Here is an 18,395-nt window from a genome sequence, read left to right as displayed (position 1 = left end):
TATATGCCAAACCTAATACCTTACAAATGCTCGTGAAGCTGTAATTATAAAACTCCAGAATTATAAAAATATAAAAAATATGCTTCACATATTTACACAAAGATTTTAATCTTCTGGTATTTTGGCACTATGTGGTAACTTGAAGGCTTTCTTTTTCATCTGAGGTGCTTTCTATCCTTTACAGAGTTCAAATTAAAACTTTGAATATTTACTAAAATTTAACTTCCAAGGCATTAAGTAGCACAGATACTCACGTTAGCAGGAAAATACAAAGACATTGGTTTCTGTAGCAGCTTCAGCAGTAACTCCTTAACACTATTTTAGTTGCAGACTTCAGGCAGGCGAGAAGAACAATGAATGGTTGAACAGATGGAATGGCAATGTCTTTGCTTAACCTACTGCCGAGTGGAGTAACAGCCAATCATAGGCCAGAAAGCTCACAATTAGCTGGCTAGGCAGATGCAAGCCAACCTCAGCACCCTGCGTCCAGGTTTTTAAGATAAGCAAGTTGATGTCACTCTTGGGGTCGGCCTGGGCAGCATGTGTATTAACGAGGGGTGTGAGGCAACAATAGGCCGTACAAAGCCGACTAGTAGGCAGCTGCTCTTTGAAAACAGTCATTAGAGAGCAGGCTGCCAACAAGAAACACCTGGCTTGGGCAGACATCAGCTTTCCCTCCTTGTTTTTAATGCATGAAACAAAGAAACCAATTATATTTAAAGTAGTAAAAGTTGTGTGTTTCCAAAAAGTGGAGGCTATACTCTAGTACAGCTTTTTGTTTTTGAGAAATAAAGAACAGGAGATGTGTCAAAGTAGCAATCAGTGACTGCAGCAATCCCTTTTCTGTAATAAATGAGTTACTGGTGACACGAGACAGAAAGTTATAATGAAACTACTTGCCTGGAAATACTGGGAAATCTAAAGTATCAGTTAATTTGTTGCAATAAATAGAAAAAAGAGATGATGAAAATAACATTGCAAAAGATAAAGGTCTAAGGGTTTATGAACAGAATTGATTTTTCAAAGTTCCCTAAAGTATAGTGTAGTAAGGTATTCAATAAAACAAGTTTGGTACAGCTTTGTGTCAAATGATTCATCTGAAATGTACATATAGATAGCACTTCAACCTAAAATCACCAGCCAGTCCATCTTCTGCATGTCAAATAGTAGCATAAAATTCTTTTATGATGGATATCATTAATCATGCAATTAAATAAAAGTGAAATCTTTATATCTATTCAAAGTATTTGTACTTCATAAAATTTGTAAGATGTAATATTCATATTCTGGTTCAGCAACTGATAAATTTTAAAAGAAGAAATACTGTGATTTTTTGAAGGAAAGTATACGAAAACCAGAAATATTGTGATTTTTTGAAGGATAGTATACGAAAATCTATATTTAAACACCATACAGATATGGTATTTAAATTTTCAGTCAAAATTTAAACACCAGATGTGAGAAAATTTCCCTACTACAGGAAAAGGGAATCTAGAACTGTCCTACTACGACTTATGTGATATAGCACACACACATACCAGCACACCCTTTTCATTCCAGTGAAAATTTTTAAAAAGGCAAAAAACTGTTCTTAATATAATTTTTTTTGAAATACGGTGATTTAGGCAGAGCCTAGGCTTTTCCATTACACATATAATCATGAACTCTAAAGATATAAAATTTGGTTAGAGCACCCCAAACAATCTACATGTCTACAATCTACAACCTCTCCTTTCACACACATTCACAGAGGCTACTCATAATTAAGATCATTTGTGAATATTTGGAAAAATATAATATATATTGGAACTCTTGGTCGCGTCTTTATTGTGCCCACTCAAATGTAAATTTGCTCTTCTCTCTACAAAATAAGAGGAAGATGTACTCTATATGGTTAAAATTTTTCAGTTATCTCATTAAAGTATTCCTTATTCCTATTAAAAGCCTAAAAATTGTTTTCAGGAAAAATTGAAATATAAAGTATGATATAGATCGCCACTTGTCTATAAACATTTTTCCTCAAAAGAGCTTGAAAGTATGTCATCTCAAAAATATTAGAAAATTTAAAAATCTAAAATTTTTAACTAAATGAAATTATTTGATTTTGAATGACATACTAACTTCTAAAGCAAGAACTACTGTCTTTTTGTGTGCCAAGGGTTGCAATAATGCTTCTGCAATAGTTAAGCCCATGGTCTAATTTCATAGGCCCATTAAAGATTAAAAATGTCTAGTATTATACAGTTCATTGGAAATTATAAAGTGAATTATACAGAATTCAAATTTTATGTCTTGGGTAAGCATATGAACTTTAAAGAAATGCCAAAAAATAGAATTTATCATTTTTTTTCTTTTTTGGTGGTATGGTGGTACTTCTTTTTGAAATTTCATGAGCAAAAGGTACCAACCCTGAAAGGAGTAGGAAAGATAAATCAAAACTACCAGGCCCTGTTTGGTGTGGCTCAGTGGATTGAGCACCGGACTGCGAAGCAAAGGGTTTCTGGTTCGATTCCCGGTCTGGGCACATGCCTAGGCTGTGGGCCAGATCCCCAGTGTGGGGCACATGAGAGGCCACCACACATTGATGTTTCTCTCTCTCTCTTTCTCCCTTTCTTCTCCTCTGTCTTAAAAAAAAAAAAATTGAAGCCACCAGTATGGTTTAGTAAATGTACTTGTGGTAAAACTGAGTTTGATTTAAAAAGATAAAAATGACAAATACATATTCATGCAAAAGAGTTAAAACTAAAACCTCATAAAACTTAAGCTATACACTGACCAGCGAGAGAGCAATATGTATGGTCAATATTTATGAATTCATATTAAAACCTTTTTCTTTCGTGTATACAAAAGAAACTCTCTAGTATGAATAGACAGCATTCTCTTTTCCCTTGTATTCTCTTTCTTCTTTTTATCGGTTGCTACTATAGTTGCTGTTTTATAGCTTTAATTCAGGAGGAGGACTCTTCTCACTAATTCCTGCCACTGTGAACACAAAGAAGGAGAGAAAACTACCCAAGAGCTCAGCAGGCAGCCTGATCTCGAGCACTGGATTAAGCTTTTTTGCAACAGCAAATAAAGCCAGTGATCTGAAAAAGCTAATCAAATCCTGCTGTGGTATTTAGACTCTCTGGGTTGCTAGTATCCGATAACGTTAAGCACATTAAAACATCTGGGTGAAAAGACGGCCCAAGCCTGTCTCTCTTACTCACACTGCCCTAGTCCACTTCCCACTGCAGAGCCAATACCATCAGGAGCTGGCTCTGCTTGGATCACTGCCATAAATGACTGTGCAGTTATGACAGATGAAAACAAGACAGTGTAGTTTTAGGTGGATACTAAAATCTGTCAGTTCTGAGGACATGTCTAACATCTGCAACTTCAACCATATGACCAGACCTTATATATTCGCTGAGGTATGAATGTGAAACTTGAGTTTTGATGCTAGTGTTTGGAATCTTTGTCAGTGGTGACCCAAGCCCTCTTCCTGGTACTTTTCTCCTAATTTGGGTTCGTTCTCCTTAAATATGCAATCTCTGTCAAGCCTAACAATAACACCATAAAGGTAAGATTATTGTATCAAGTTTTACCAATTGTCCCTTAAAAGATAAAAAATTATTTTTGAGAGTTAAAAATAAAGACTAATCAACCAACCAAAAAACCCCTAATTTATATACATGGTGTAAGAGAACGGAGCAAAACCAATCAGGCACTAATTCTAATCTCTGGGTTATTATATTTAAGAAGTCAGATGAGCCACGAGGGCTTCAATATATTTTATTTTCTTTGGGTCTTGGTTACTTTCATTTCTTAAGTTACTCCTTCCTTGAATAACCCCTAAGCACATCCCTGACAAAGTGATTTTTCACAGACACCACTTTTATGCTTAAAAAAAAAGTCTCAGTAGCAAATCATAAATCTCTGGTTGTCTGCTTTGTTTTCAAGGTTGTTGCTACAGCCATGGTCCCTGTATGTAATCTTATTTCCCATTTCACCGAAGGTGAAGGGACAGCACAAGTGAAGTCAACTGAAGTGTTCTCTTGCACTGCCTCTACTCAGATCATCTGCTATTTTGAGCCCAGCTCAAGGTTTATTTTTCCCTAAAACCTTCCTGGACTGGTTCAGTTTTTATTGAGGCCCAACTCCTTTGCATTCTTACAGCATGAAGAGTCCGTACTGCATAATACAAGCACTTACTTATGAACCTGGCTGTAAGCTTCTTGAGGGCAGTTTTCCATAAACCACATGGAAGAAACTTATTTGTGCAGCAATGTGCTGATATCTAGAAGCCATTGGAGTGAAAACTATGACCAGTAAAAAAACAAAACAAAACAAGCTCTTGCAAAAATGAATGCAGGCATTCACATGGACAAAAATGCTCCCCTGCTAATTTTTATTTCTCTTTTGAGACAAAGCTATTTTATCACAGAGCCTCGAGGTATTTGCAATGTTCCTGTAGCCCTGGTCCTGCCAATAGGGCTGCTTTCCCCATTACAGGCAGCTGTGGGATTGATTGAGCTCAAGCCTCTCAGGGATGAGAGGCCTTTTCCTGAAGTCTCCTCTGCCTTTGACTTCCCACCTAGAGTGGCATCTGTTGGAGTAACACCAGGGCCTCTGCTTCCTCACAGGAGGATGGCTATGGTAATCTGGTGGGTAAATCTGGGAAGAGGAACTGGGAAAGCAAAGCCCAGCCTGATTCACAAAGCTTCAGGATCTGTCCAGGTGGAGTATATGGTTGCTTTGTTCTCCAGCATTGCCTCAGGTTGAGTGGCGAAATCTTTCTAATTTGGGGGTTCAATGTAACTAAGCCCTTTATGCTGTGATCTCAAGTCATGTTCTACAATAGTTCTATCAAAAAAATAAATAAAATTGCCATTTTGATGTCCACCTGCCTGGCTTCTTTGTCTATTTCTCAGCTGGTTCAGAACTAAGGCAGGAAAAAGACCCCCTCAAACAATATTCAACACTAACAAGTTTTGTTATAAAGAACTATTAAGGAAAAAAGGTGATAAAAAGACTTACATTAACTCTGGTCAGACTACTTTTAAAATATATATAAAGTTTTTTTTTAATCTGTAATAAATAAAGAAGATAATGCTCTTCAAAGTAAAAAGTCTTCGAATTTCAAAAAAAATCTTTCTGTGCCACATCGCTAAGAGCAGGCCACCTTCAGCTGTCTTTAGGGTTCACAGATACTAAATAAATTCACAAAACAGTTTTTCTTTCCAGTGGTCTAAAAACAGAAACTTTTCCACAGTAATTTAAGTGACAACATAACACGTATTCTTAGACTTCAAATATTTCCCAGTGACTGGCTTCCCATATAGTATTTTAAAAATTTCATTATACGTCTTTAGACAGATTATCTTAAATTCTTATAAAACTTGTAAATACTCAAGAAACACAAAATTTTAGAAAAGGTTAGGAAATACAAATCACATCCCAAATGCTAATGTAATAGGTTACTAAAACAATTAATATATGGGGGAGTAGTGGAGAGAAAATTCCTGAGGAAAAAAGGTACATATTATATGATTTTAAAAGAGGTAGAAAGCACATATCATCCATATTAACAAAACCCAGCTATATTAGATATAACTGAAACTGAGGAAAAACTGACCCAAAATGTGTAACTTTATATAAAAAATACATGACATTCTCGGAATTATATCACAACTGGATGGTGGTTAAATGACACTTGAACTTGCACGGCAATGACAACATTTACATCATCATTAAAGCCTAGTCACAACTCCTCTCCGGATACCGCAGCACATTATCTCCTTCTCTGGCTATCCTCATTTTTTTTTTTAATTCTCAACAGAGGATATTTTTTCATTGCTTTTAGTCAGAGGTAGAGGGATAGGGAGAAACATCAATGCAAGAGAGAGGAACCTATTGGCTGCCTCCTGTACACACCTGGAGGGGGACCGAACCCACAACCTTGATATGTACTGACTGGACTCAAACCTGCAAACCATCGGTTATGTATGGTGCTCCAACCAAGTCACGTTGGCCAAGGTGACATTCCTCACTTTGTACCTAGTATGTGCTTATATCTGCACATAATAATACCTGCAGGCTGCAAATACCAGCTGAGGATGGGTGCATGTCTTGTTCTTTAGGTATTAAATAATTCTGCTTAGAAAACTACTTCAAAGAGGCTTCACCAAAAGCATTGCTAAAGTGAAATTGACAGATTTAGGCTATAAAGAATAACTGTTATCAAACAGAATTAAAATAGGGCTCTATCATTAGGTCTGTCTCTTTTTACGAATGGTCTAGAAGAGAGTGTAATAGTACATTAAATGTAAAGGAACTCAGGAAAACAAAACATGGTGTACAGCAAATAATACAAAAGAAACTGCAAACAACTATGACCAAATAAAAGTTCTTTGTTTATTATGTTTGATCTAAATATAAGTTCTTATTAATGATCAAGATAGAACATCATTCCTTATATACCAATTCTTATAAGATGGAAAAACAAAATGCTTGAGTTAATACTTCTAATGGTCCTCGCACTACTGATTTTAAATTACTGCATATTACTGATTTTAGACCACTGTCCTGGTGTACAAGAAACTGAAAACCGCTGAGAGGTGAACAAAATGAATGTTAGAAAAATATGCTCAGTGAAATTAGCACAGAAGTTCATAACAAAATTTTCCCTCACATAGTTCTGTTCATATCAGAGGGTGAGGTAAGAATTTAAGACATTAAATTTATTATTCTGAGCATTTAGGACAAGATTACTTCTAAACACCAATCATCATATACTATAATTAAACCTAGAATATGAATCATCCTAAATAGCTGCCAATGCGATTCAACTGCAGCCTCTCAGAGGGCAGGGATTCTTGTTTTGTTTTCTGATTTGTCTGCAGCACCCAGAGGGTGTTTGGCACACAACAGGCACTTAATAAACATGTGCTAAATAAATGGTCACAGGTCAATACCACGGCCAAAATCCCTTTTTCAGATTTATCTGTTCTTTGCTTACTTTATATAACTTACACTCCAGCCAAACACAAGTATTTAAGGCATTGGTTCTCTCAATTTGGTTATACATTGGAATCATCCGGGGAGGGCTAAAATACAGTGTTTGGATGCCAGAGTTCCACCCCTAAAGGGTTATTTATTTATTTTTGTTCTGGGTGAAGCCTGGTCATACTCCAGGTGATTCTAATATGTAGCCATGTTTAAGAACACTGACTTAAAGTTTCTTTTTTCTAAAACAACTTTCTGCACACTTTGCATGCTAAAATCCTACCCACTATTATTGAAGATTAAGCTAAAAACCAACTCTGCCATGAAAACTTTCCTGGAACACTGTCAGAATAACCTTTGGATTACTGAAGTTTTGCACAGGGCCTGTCATGGTTAGGACTTGATAAATACTGGAGTGGCGAATAATTCTGGGAGCACAACACACAGTAGAAGTACAATAAATATTTATTAAAGGAATGATGTACAATGGGTTCTTATTATTCATGGATTCTGTATTTGCAAATTAGACTACTTGGTAAAATTTGTAACCCCAAAATTAACACTCGTGGTGCTTTGGAGTCACTCTACAGACATGTGTGCCTGTGCAGAAAGGCAGAAAATGTGAGTGGCCCAAGGCACACATTCCAGCTGGGGCTGACCAAAGTGAGGCTCTCTCTTCTTATTTCAGCTCTCATACTGTAAACAAGTATCCTAAAAAGGACTATTTAATGCTACTTTTCTGCATTTTTGGGTGCTATTTGTAGGTGAATTTGCTGTTTAAATGGCCCCCAAGGATCTACTGTTCCTAAGTACAAAGTTGTGAAGTTCCTTATGGAGAAAATGGTGTTAAGTAACTTTTTTACACATAAATTATAGTGCTCCTGGTGTGAGTTCAATGTTAATGAATCAACAATATATATTAAATAAGGTGTCTTTAAACACCAGGACACATATAACAAGGTTATGCACTGACTGGTCAATGAAAATGTTTTGACCTGAGGTTCACAGGAGCCTAATCCTGTGTCTCCTACAAAGAAACTTTGAATCAGGAAAGGCTTCACTGATAATGTAATATTTGTGCAGTTATCTAATGAAGCGAAAGGAAATATGTAACAGGGAGGATTAAGCATAAAGCTCTGAGAAGACAGTGTGTTCATGATCAGCAAGGTGGCTAGTAAGACAGCTAGCAAGTGGCAAGGGGATGAGTCAGATGATGAGGTCAGAAAGGTACAGACAAGAGAAGCCAGGTCATGTAGAACTTTGAAGGGCAATGCTTCTCAAACTTTACATAGCAACTGAAGATATGAGGATCTTGAAGACTGATTCAGGAAGTCTGGGGTGTGGTTAGAGATTCCACATTCTAACAAGCCCACAGCTGCTGCTGCTGCTGCTATGGGTCCATGGACCCACCGACTTTGAGCAGAGGGAGTGATATGATCCTATTTTATAGCAATGTCTTACAAGCTTGGCCTACTTCCACACTTCCAATTGTGTTACATAGATCTTTATCTATTTCTGTGCCTGTACCATATATTAAAAACTGCAGATTTATAATATATTGGGTACCTTGCATGTACAAATCTTCTATCATTAGTGTTTCTTATTTTCATATTTTTATCCTGGCTGTCTTTGCATGTATATGCTTTCAGATACTTTAGAGTTATTTTGACAAATTTTAAAGCAAAAAGCTGTTGAGAGTTTGATGGAGACTGTGCTGCAGTAATATCTGCTTAAGAAGCACTGCTGATTTTATTAATCAAGAAAAATTTACTGAAATTTTCTTTCTTTCAATATAGTTACCTAAATTTCTTAATAGGGACTTACAAATTTCATATTAAACTTATCTTAAAATATTTTGTTTTTGTTCTTGCTGCAATAAATCAATGGAGGGTTTTTCTTTCCACATTATATTTTCTATCTAGTTATTGATGGTATCTAAAAATAAGTACTTCTATTCTTATTCTTGTACAAACTTTTCTTAATTAGGTATTTCAGTGAACTCTTAATGTTTCTATTAATGTTTCATTGGGGTTCTTAGGTTTTCCAGACACAGAATAAAATCATCAGATTGTCTTCCTTACCAATTTTTATATCTCTTGCTCCATACTTTTATCTCATTACATTGCAATATTAATAAACAATGATTTTGTGTTGTTCCTGATGTTAATGAGAATACCTCTAATATTTTGAGCATTATGCTGATTGCAGGTTAGGCTGTACACACACACAGTTGATATGTGGCACACACATACCACACACACTTCGCCTTGGGCAAATTTATCTCTCCATGCCTCAGTTTCCTCAACTGTAAAACATATTTTAATATGGTTATTTTGAAAGGTACTGAACTAATAAATATAAAACAACTGGAATAGTGCCAGGCATATCCTAAGCACTCAATAAGGGTTAACTACCAGAAATTATATGTTTATATACATCTATATGTATATATAACATGCTATATATAGCCTTTGACAATCATTTACAGAAATATATTTTCCTCCTTCATGAAAGATTTGGGAAAATAATCTAAAACATGGGTTTCATTAAAATGATGTAAGATTATATTTTTTCTTTGACTTATTACTGTGAAGTATATGAATAGACTATCTACTACAGTAACATGATTACATTTCTGAAGGATTTTTACATATGCTGGTATTTCCCTAAAACTTTTTATATCAATGCTTGTTAAGATTGGATTGTCATTCTCTTAAACTTATTTGCTTTGCCACATTTGGGCACCATTATTTTGCTGACATTATGAAAAGGGATATGGTATTTCATCCAAACTTTTTCTCAGTGGCAAACCCACTGCCCAGTGTACCAAAGGGAGCTAGACTAGACTGGGCCATATGCTCGTAGAAAGACATCATTACTCTTTCTGGTTTAGGGGTATTCTGAGACACATCCCTGAACCCTTAGTATAAATGTCAGAAAAGAGTTTACTCCAGCATGTGGTTCAAAGACAAGAGATAAGCAAGAGGGAAATCTTATAATTTATGTATGTAAGAACCAACACCCTACCATGCACCCCTCTACCACAACTAACAAGTAACCTGGACAAGTTATTGAACTGCTCTGTGTCTTAGTTTCTTCAACTATGAAATGGAGATGATAACACCAACAGCATAGGGTTGTTATGAAGATTAAAAGAGTTAATATACATAAAAACTTAGTACTTGGCATGTAGTAAATATTAAGTGTTAGAAAAGTTTACACTAAAAGTGAAATTGAAATACAAAGAAATAGAAAACCTCATTTTCATTAGTTTATATTCTCAACTTAATTCTAAAATTTTTTTCTTTATTATTAAATGGAGAAAATATTATGAAAAAAGGAATATTATGCAGGCAAAGACTACAATTGTGTCCTACTAGTTCTTGTTTTTCAATCCTCACCCAAAGACATGTTTATTGATTTTAGAGAAAAAGGAAGGGAGGGAGAAAGAAAGGAGAGAGAGAGGGGAAGGGGGGAGGAAGGAGAGAGGGCGAGAGACAGAGGGACAGAGAGAAGGAGAGAGAGGCACTGATAGGTTGCCTCCTGTACACGCGCTGACTGGTGATCCAACTCGCAACCTAGGCATGTGCCCTGACCAGGGATAGAATCTACCACCTTTCTGGTGTACAGGACAAGGCGCCAACCAACTGAGCCACCCAGCCAGGGCACCACAATAATTTTGTAATTGTTAAATTAAAAATGATACTTCAAAATATTTACTTTGACTATAACATAACAGAGAAATATTTATGATTTCTATGGGTGATAAAGTCACATAAACTGTTATTAATATTGGTTTTATTACTTACATTCATAATTCTCATAATTTCACTTACTGCATATGAATATAAACATGTAAATTTTTTTCTCACCCAGCATCAAAGAATGCACAAATTCGATCTACAGACCCTTGGGAACCACAGAACCTAGGTTAAAAACTCCTGGTTAAGAAAAAAAAAAATCCGCAGTGGCCTGCCAGGCTTCACTTGTGAACCAGAGCACCCTAGGAGCCACACCCTGAGGAGTGAGCACAGCATCCATGGGCTCACAGGCAGGCGCTTTCAGACACTCGGAAAAAAAAAATCCTGGTAAGTATGTGCTGAAGAAGAGATGGTAGCATATGTATTCTTTTAATGAGTCTGTCAGGAAGGGAATAAGATATAAAAAGATAGTTTTAGGGTTGGCAGGGAAGCATTAACTTTTTCTTTTCCTTTCTTTTTTCCTTTTAGAACTTTAAACCAGGAGAACAGAGTCAATGGGACGGGAGAGGAAAAAGGTATGCACATCTGTGTATGAATGAAGGAACGAAGGACAATAATTAAAAGGACAATAATTTAGACACAAAAAGAAGGAAAGGAGTGAAGTGCTTCTCTGTTTACCACCCTCAACATTCTTCCCAGCCTCTGTAAGACCCAGTGGGCTGGGAATGACTAGGAGTGAAGAGTGAACGGGGAAGAAAAAGACACGTGGCAGAAACTGCCAGTCCTCAAGGAGCAGGAGGTTCTTTTTTGTGGCTCCACTGCCTCCTCTCTCTCCCAGCTCTCAGGATACCTAGAGGCTTAATGCTGCCATTTGGCAGTCTAAATATTCCCATGGTAGTTGCTTTTTCCAATCTCTCTCCCACCAAAAATCAAAACTCCAAATGAAAGATCAGTCAGGGTATTGGAATACTTGTAAGCTTAAAGTAACTATAAAACATCTAAGTGTGTACATCCTTAAGGAAGGTGCAATGAATATTATAAGGACAGTTTGTTAAACCAAATGACTTTTTAGATAAAGAGATTATTAAACATAAGAAGCAGCCTATTTCAGGTCCCTGATCTCCTTATGCCTGTGGCTGTTCTCCCCACTTGTATGTGTTAAAGTGTACACATGCATGGACAGAAGCAGGTACATGGAGGACAGAATCAGTGTACCCCATTTCTCACCTTAGGAGAGGTTCTTAACCTATTGGGAAGCAAAGATTTGGCAATTAAACAAATTAATCAGTCTTCAGAACCAGTATTTCTAAATAAGGAAAGGGTTTTTTTCCTTATAATTCTGATTATTTTTTTATTTATATTATATTATACTATATTTCTGATCATCTTTTTATATTATAATTCTGATTATCTTTTAAAGACAATACAAAAAGTTGAATAAGAGGCTATCATACATTAAAAAGAAAAATATTTCAGAATTTTGATCAAATGTAAATCCATGTTGAACTGTTCTGCCTATTTTAGGAGTTTATCATCAAATAAGTACCCAAATAAAATGCACATAGAAATTATGTACTCATTTGCTATCAAAGTAGGAAACAAATATTTATGATATATCTGTTATTCTGAGGAATGCTCAGGTCCAAGACTCAGCACCTAAGAGTGAACTTGCCAAACTGTCATTCTGGCTTCTGGATGGCACTCAGGAGTTCCAAAGTGCTTTCTCCACCTGCCTCGTTTGCACTCAGGTGCTATCACAGCATGGGATGATCTGGAAGTTAAGCTGCAGCTGCCAACCTGGCACATGCTTCCCAGCCACCAAGGCCAGCAGTACAATTTCCTACTTTAACCAAACTAACAAAATTAATTTTGTGACATTTTTCTTATATGCCAACTTCTGATATTTTTTCAAAACCATACTTTAAACATATACTACCTATATTCTGAATATAGTCTTTCTCTTAATACAGAAGATCTTTCTAATTTGTGGATTGGAATTTGACTTTAAACATGAGCTGCCTGTGGTTCCTTGCTGATGTGCTTATTCCAAAGGGAGGTTTTAATGACATTTAGACCAATGTGAGAATCTCTCTTTAATGTAATAGAAAGACCTGAAAGAACAATGAAAAAAGCTAACTTAAGAAAAAATAAAAGGGTAATGATTTGAAGAATTTTTTTCTTCAGAAAAAAAGTATTTGGTTAATTTTCCTACAAGAATTTCAAGAATTGCCACCACTCTCCATTTTCAAGAATGTGGAGTTAATTCCTGTAATTCTGCTATTCCTTGGCTAGTTTATTCATCCCATCCATAAACAGGTCAGGAAAGAATAATTAATATTCTCCCCAAAGCTTTAGAATCTTGGGGGTGAAAGTGGGAAGAAGTCAGAAGATGCTCTCTGAACTATAATTACATTGGTAAAGAGCATAAGCAGGGCTGTGGAGAAACCACAGATGCTCTGACTCTTCTAACCCCATAGAGATGCTAGGAAACACACAGAGGGGAGCACACCAGGGGAGGAGGTGAGAAGATCTAAAAGCAGAGAAACCCCATTTAAGGAACTCAAATACTTTTAAAACAAACTGGGAAATCAGCTTATTTTGCAAGTTACACCATTCAACCCTTACACAAACATGACAAAAAGCCCCAACAATCCAAAGCATTAGATTTACTTCTCTTATCCATAGGACTTAAATATGATGATGGCATTAAACTCCAGGGTATACAGTATTTAAACAGAAACAATAAAAATGACCCTTTTCTCAAGTACTCAAATAATTCATTATGAGTTGTTTAACTTCAAAGTTGCAATACAGACAGACATTGGGCTAGCCTACTTTTTCAAGCCTTAGGAAAAAACTCAAACCAACAGAATGGAAATACTTTGACCATGAAACAAAAAATGAGAAGTTAGCAGAAGACAGCTAAAAACAAATTTAACCCCCACCCTCAAAACCCACTTCCTGTAAATTAAAACTCTCTTCCAAATAACTTTGTAGTTAAAAAGAAAAAGACTAAAATTATAGCCATTTGGAATTAGATGGCAATAAAATTATAACCTATAAAATGTGGCCAAACTGATACGCAAAGAAAAAATACTATAAACATATTTAATAAAAAATAAGAAATAAAGGAATTTAATATTTAAATTGGAAAGATTAAAATGAGCAAACCAAACAAAATAAAGGTGGGCGAAGGAATAACAATTAAAAGCACAAATAAATTAGGAAGAAAAAAAAGAATTGGTTAATAACATGGAGAACTTGTTCTGAATGATGAATGAATGAGTGAGTAACCTAAAAGTGTGACCAATAGGTTGGGTAACCCTGCAAATATGTAATATTACAAATGCAATGTTCAATGACATAGAAGGCATTCTCTGCATAAATATTTATCCAATAATTCAAGAATCCATAATTGAAGCTAATTTAAGAAAAGGCTACAAGTGTGAATAACCATGGAAGAAATAAAAACTCTGTTAAAGATATACTCTCAAATCCCAGCCAAGATGGTGGCACAGGTAAGTAAACATGGCTTGCCTCCTTGAACAACCACATCAAAATTACAACTAAACTATAGAACCATCACCCAGAACCATCAGAAATCTCGTTGAATGGAAATCTGACAACTACAGAATTAAAGAAACCATATCCATCCAGACTGGGTAGAGGGATGGAGATATGGAATAAGCTTGTCCCACACTTCTCTGGCAGATAAAAATTTAGGAGGGGTATCTCAGGCATGAGGCATCCCAGCCCCACACCAGGCCCCCCAGCCCAGGGTTCTAGGAAGATAAGTCCTGATGTCTTCTGGCTGCAAAAACCAGTGGGAATTGAGTCAGTGGAAGAAACTTCTGGGGTCCCAAGCAATTCCTTTTAAAGAACCCACACATGGACTTACTAAGACTTAGTCACTCTAAGCTCCAGCACTGGGGTGGCAGTTGAAAGGAACCAGTGGGATACAGGGAAAGACTGAAGTGTCTAGCACCAAGGCAAGAGCTGGGGGACAGCTTTCTCCCAGACAGAAAGGCGAGCAGAGGCCACTGTCCCTTTTCTGAACCCTCCCCCCACACATCCACAGAGCCAGCAAGGCGGGGGGTGGGGCATATATGAGACTCCATCAACTTGACTAACACTGCTTGCCCTGCCCTGGAGATCCTGAGACTCCATCTCATCCACCCAGCTGTTAAAAGTGACTTTTCCATATGAATGGCTAGTCTTGGCTCATGCTTCACAACTTCCTAAATCCTCTCAAACAAGCAAGAGCCAGTCTCAGTGAGTGCCCAGTCCCTGAAACTCTTGTTAAGTGGACCCAGGCCTGGTACTAGCAGCAGATAGCCTAAATTCACAGCTTGACTTTGCCTGGGAATCTCCAAGCCCAGCACAAGTAGCGGCCATCTCAGATAGCTTTATAGCTCAGGCAGGGTGGCCCCAGGCAAATACTGGTAGGGGCTGACCTTGGCCTGCACCACTCAAGAAACCTCAGGGCCTGGGCACCTAGTGGACAGCTACAGATCACATTAGAGCACCACTACTCTGCCCCTGCATAACTGATCCTTCACAGAGCTCAGAGATGGAGGTGGGTAGTTAAGTGGTCACAGCCAATCCTTGTAGCTGACTAACCTAGGTAAACCAATGCTACTGATCAGCCAACAGCAAGCAAGGCTCAACTACAAGAGGAGGGTGTATTCAGCCCACACAAAGGGCACACCTCAAGTACCCAGCTTGGGTGATAGGGGAGGCTGTGCCACTGGCCCTACAGGACACCTACTACATTAGGCCATGCTACCAGGACATGGAGTCAAAGCAGCTCTAGCTAATACACAGAAACAAACACAGGGAGGTTATCAAAATGAGGAGACAAAGAAACATGGCCCAAATAAAAGAACAGATTAAAACTCCAGAAAAAAGAACTAAACAAAATGTAGTTAAGTAATCTATCAGAGGCAAAGTTCAAAACACTGGTTTAAGGATGCTCAAGGAACTTAGTGTAGACCTCAACAGAATAAAAAAGGTCCAGTTAGAAATGAAGGATCCACTAATTGAAATACAGAACAATTTATAGGGAAATAACAGTAGAGTGGATGAAACCAAGAATCAAATCAATGATTTGGAACATAAGGAAGTAAAATACAACCAATCAGAACAGGGAGAAAAAAGAATCTAAAAAAATGAACATAATGTAAGCAACCTTTGGGACCACTTCAAGCACTCCAACATTCACATCATAGTGGTCCCCGAAGAGAAAGAGCAAGAAATTGGAACTCTATTTGAAAAAATAATGAAAGAAAACTTCCCTAATTTGGTGAAGGGAATAGACATGCAAGTCTAGGAAGCACAGAGTTCCAAACAAGATGGATGCAAAGAGGCCCACTCCAAGACACATCATAATTAAAATGCCAAAGCTTAAAGATAAAGAATCTTAAAAGCAGGGGAGTTCCCACATGACTGTCAGTTGATTTCTCAAAAGAAACTTTGGAAGGAATTAGGAAGAAATATTGAAAGTCATGAAAAGCAGGGACCTACAACCTAGATTACTATACCCAGCAAAACTATCATTAGGAATGGAATGGCAGATACAGAGTTTCCCAGACAAGAAAAAACTAAAGGAATTCATCATCACCAAACCATTATTACATGAAATGTTAAAGGGGTTTATTGAAGAAAAAGAAAATCTAAATTATGAACAATAAGATGGCAACAATTAACATATCTGCCAACAATGAAATCTAAACAACAAACTAAGCAAACAAGAAGAACAGAGACAGAATCATGAATACAAACTATGTTTTGATGGTTGCCAGATGGAAGAGGGGTATGGGGGAATGGATGAAGCAGTAAAAGGATTAAGAAATACAAATAGGTAGTTACAGAATAGCCATGGGGATGTAAAATACAGTATAGGAAATGGAGTAGCCAAATAACTTATATGCATGACCCATAGACATGAACAATGTTGTGAGGATTGCCTAAGGGAGGGGAGTGCTGGGTGGAGGGGAGCAAAGGGGGAAAAATTGGGAAAACTGTAATAGCATAATCAATAAAATGTAATTTTGAAAATGATATATACCCTCTATTATATTCCTGACAAATGGTGCTAGACCTGTAGGTTTCATAGCTATGTTCTAGAAAAACCTAAAAGCATCCAACTCCTATGTTACTTAGGTTATTCTAGGGCACTGAAGAAATGGGAAGCATTCAAACTGGTTCATGAGGCTAGCATAATTCTGTTGGCAAAACACAACAAAGATGGAACAAAAACTAACCAAATATATGGATAGGCTTACTTATACTACATACAGAAGTTCTAAATTTAAGAAAGGTAATTTATGTAGAAAACCAAATTATGATACATATTAAGCCAGCAGATTTTATTCTATAATCGATATTTGTAATATTGAGCAACCTTGTTAATTCAACTCATTACATATATTCACTAAAGACTCTCGTGTTGGATTGGGTGGGGAAGATGAAAGAGGAACACGAGGAATCAAGAACTGCTAGATTTTTAGTTTGAGCAGCTGAGAAGAGAAGATTTGGAAAGGAATAGATTTGGAAGGATGAAAGTTCTGTTTTAGATTAATTTTCATTTCAAATACCAATAGCTATCCAAGTAGAACTGTCCATAGACAGCTGTATAAAAAGACAGAAGTCAGGATTGGAGATAGACTTGTGGTAGTCATCAGCATGTAGATGGTATTTAAAAATATAGTATTAGATGGACTGAAAACTGTATGGAAAAAACGACTTCAGAACCAAAATTTTAGTAAAATAAAGATAGACACTACCTAGGTTTGTGTAGACTCTATTTTCATGTAGTTTATGTTTTCATAGTAGATTATGCTTAATCATTTTAAAAAACATCCTAGGTTAGGTTTAAAACACATCTATCTTAGGACATCTGTACAAAACCTGCTAAAAAAACCCCCTCATATCAAAAGCTGGTCTTCCTGCTAGCCTCTGAAAATTTTAATTTCAGCAGCACTGTCACTGTGGGGACTTTTATATTACTTGAATCTTTTTTTGAGGGGAGCAGTAGTTTTCAAATAGTGTTTTGAAAAATGCCTAAGAGGTTGGGTAAAGATGGCACTGGGACCTTGATTTTAATACTTTATCTGAATAATGAGTTTTGTTCCAGACAACAAAACTGTTCCATTTACTTTTGATATTTTTTTTGTGCCATATTGATTTTATTGCCTCTGCTGCTTTTCTTGTAAGTTATTTTCTTTTTTTCCTAAGTTTATTTTAATCATTGTTCAAGTACAGTTTTCTGTCCTTTACTCCCATCCCAGCCTGTTGATAATATTTTATAAATAATGCAACAGTGGACAATAGTGAAAATAAGAGTAGGTCTCAAAGTTTGTATCACTGAGACAAGAATGTAATCATTAAATGAACTGAAAGCAGTAAATTTTTAAGACTTACTGCATTTAAATTGACTGTATGTTCAACTAAATATGAGTCAAGTGATGAAAAACATTTTTAAAGGTACATCTAAAAGATTCTTATGGATTTAATAATTCAATAGAATCCTCTTATAATATGCACATCTATTTCAAAGTTTCTCACCTTTAACTTTTATATTTTCAGGAGTATGTATATAAAAGCAGGGGACGCCTGTGTTAGAAAATAACAGCCATCAGAATTTTTAAAAAATACCAGAGAGGAAGTTCCATTAAAATAAGAAATAAGCCCAAATGCCTACTATTA

General features: G+C 36.5%; 1 protein-coding gene across 3 annotated transcripts in view; it reads right to left on the bottom strand.

Moving 5' to 3' along the window:
- The window catches only part of ZC3H12C (zinc finger CCCH-type containing 12C), a 66,830-nt gene that overhangs the window by 38,746 nt on the left and 9,689 nt on the right, over nucleotides 1-18,395 (bottom strand). Inside the window, exon 1 of one of the 3 annotated variants that reach the window (XM_045838409.1) lies at nucleotides 255-358. The exons of the other annotated variants lie outside the window; for them this stretch is intronic. Within the exon in view, the coding sequence (XP_045694365.1) occupies nucleotides 255-278 (24 nt within the window). The 5' untranslated portion in view covers nucleotides 279-358. Of the gene's footprint in view, nucleotides 1-254; nucleotides 359-18,395 lie in introns of those variants that run through there. 3 annotated transcript variants of the gene reach the window in all.

Source organism: Phyllostomus hastatus, unplaced genomic scaffold (assembly GCF_019186645.2).
Source record: "Phyllostomus hastatus isolate PE091 unplaced genomic scaffold, TTU_PhHast_1.1 phas_contig_113, whole genome shotgun sequence".
Lineage (NCBI taxonomy): Eukaryota > Metazoa > Chordata > Mammalia > Chiroptera > Phyllostomidae > Phyllostomus > Phyllostomus hastatus.
Note: the sequence above shows the minus strand (reverse complement) of the source record. Positions and strands in the feature narration are given on the sequence as shown.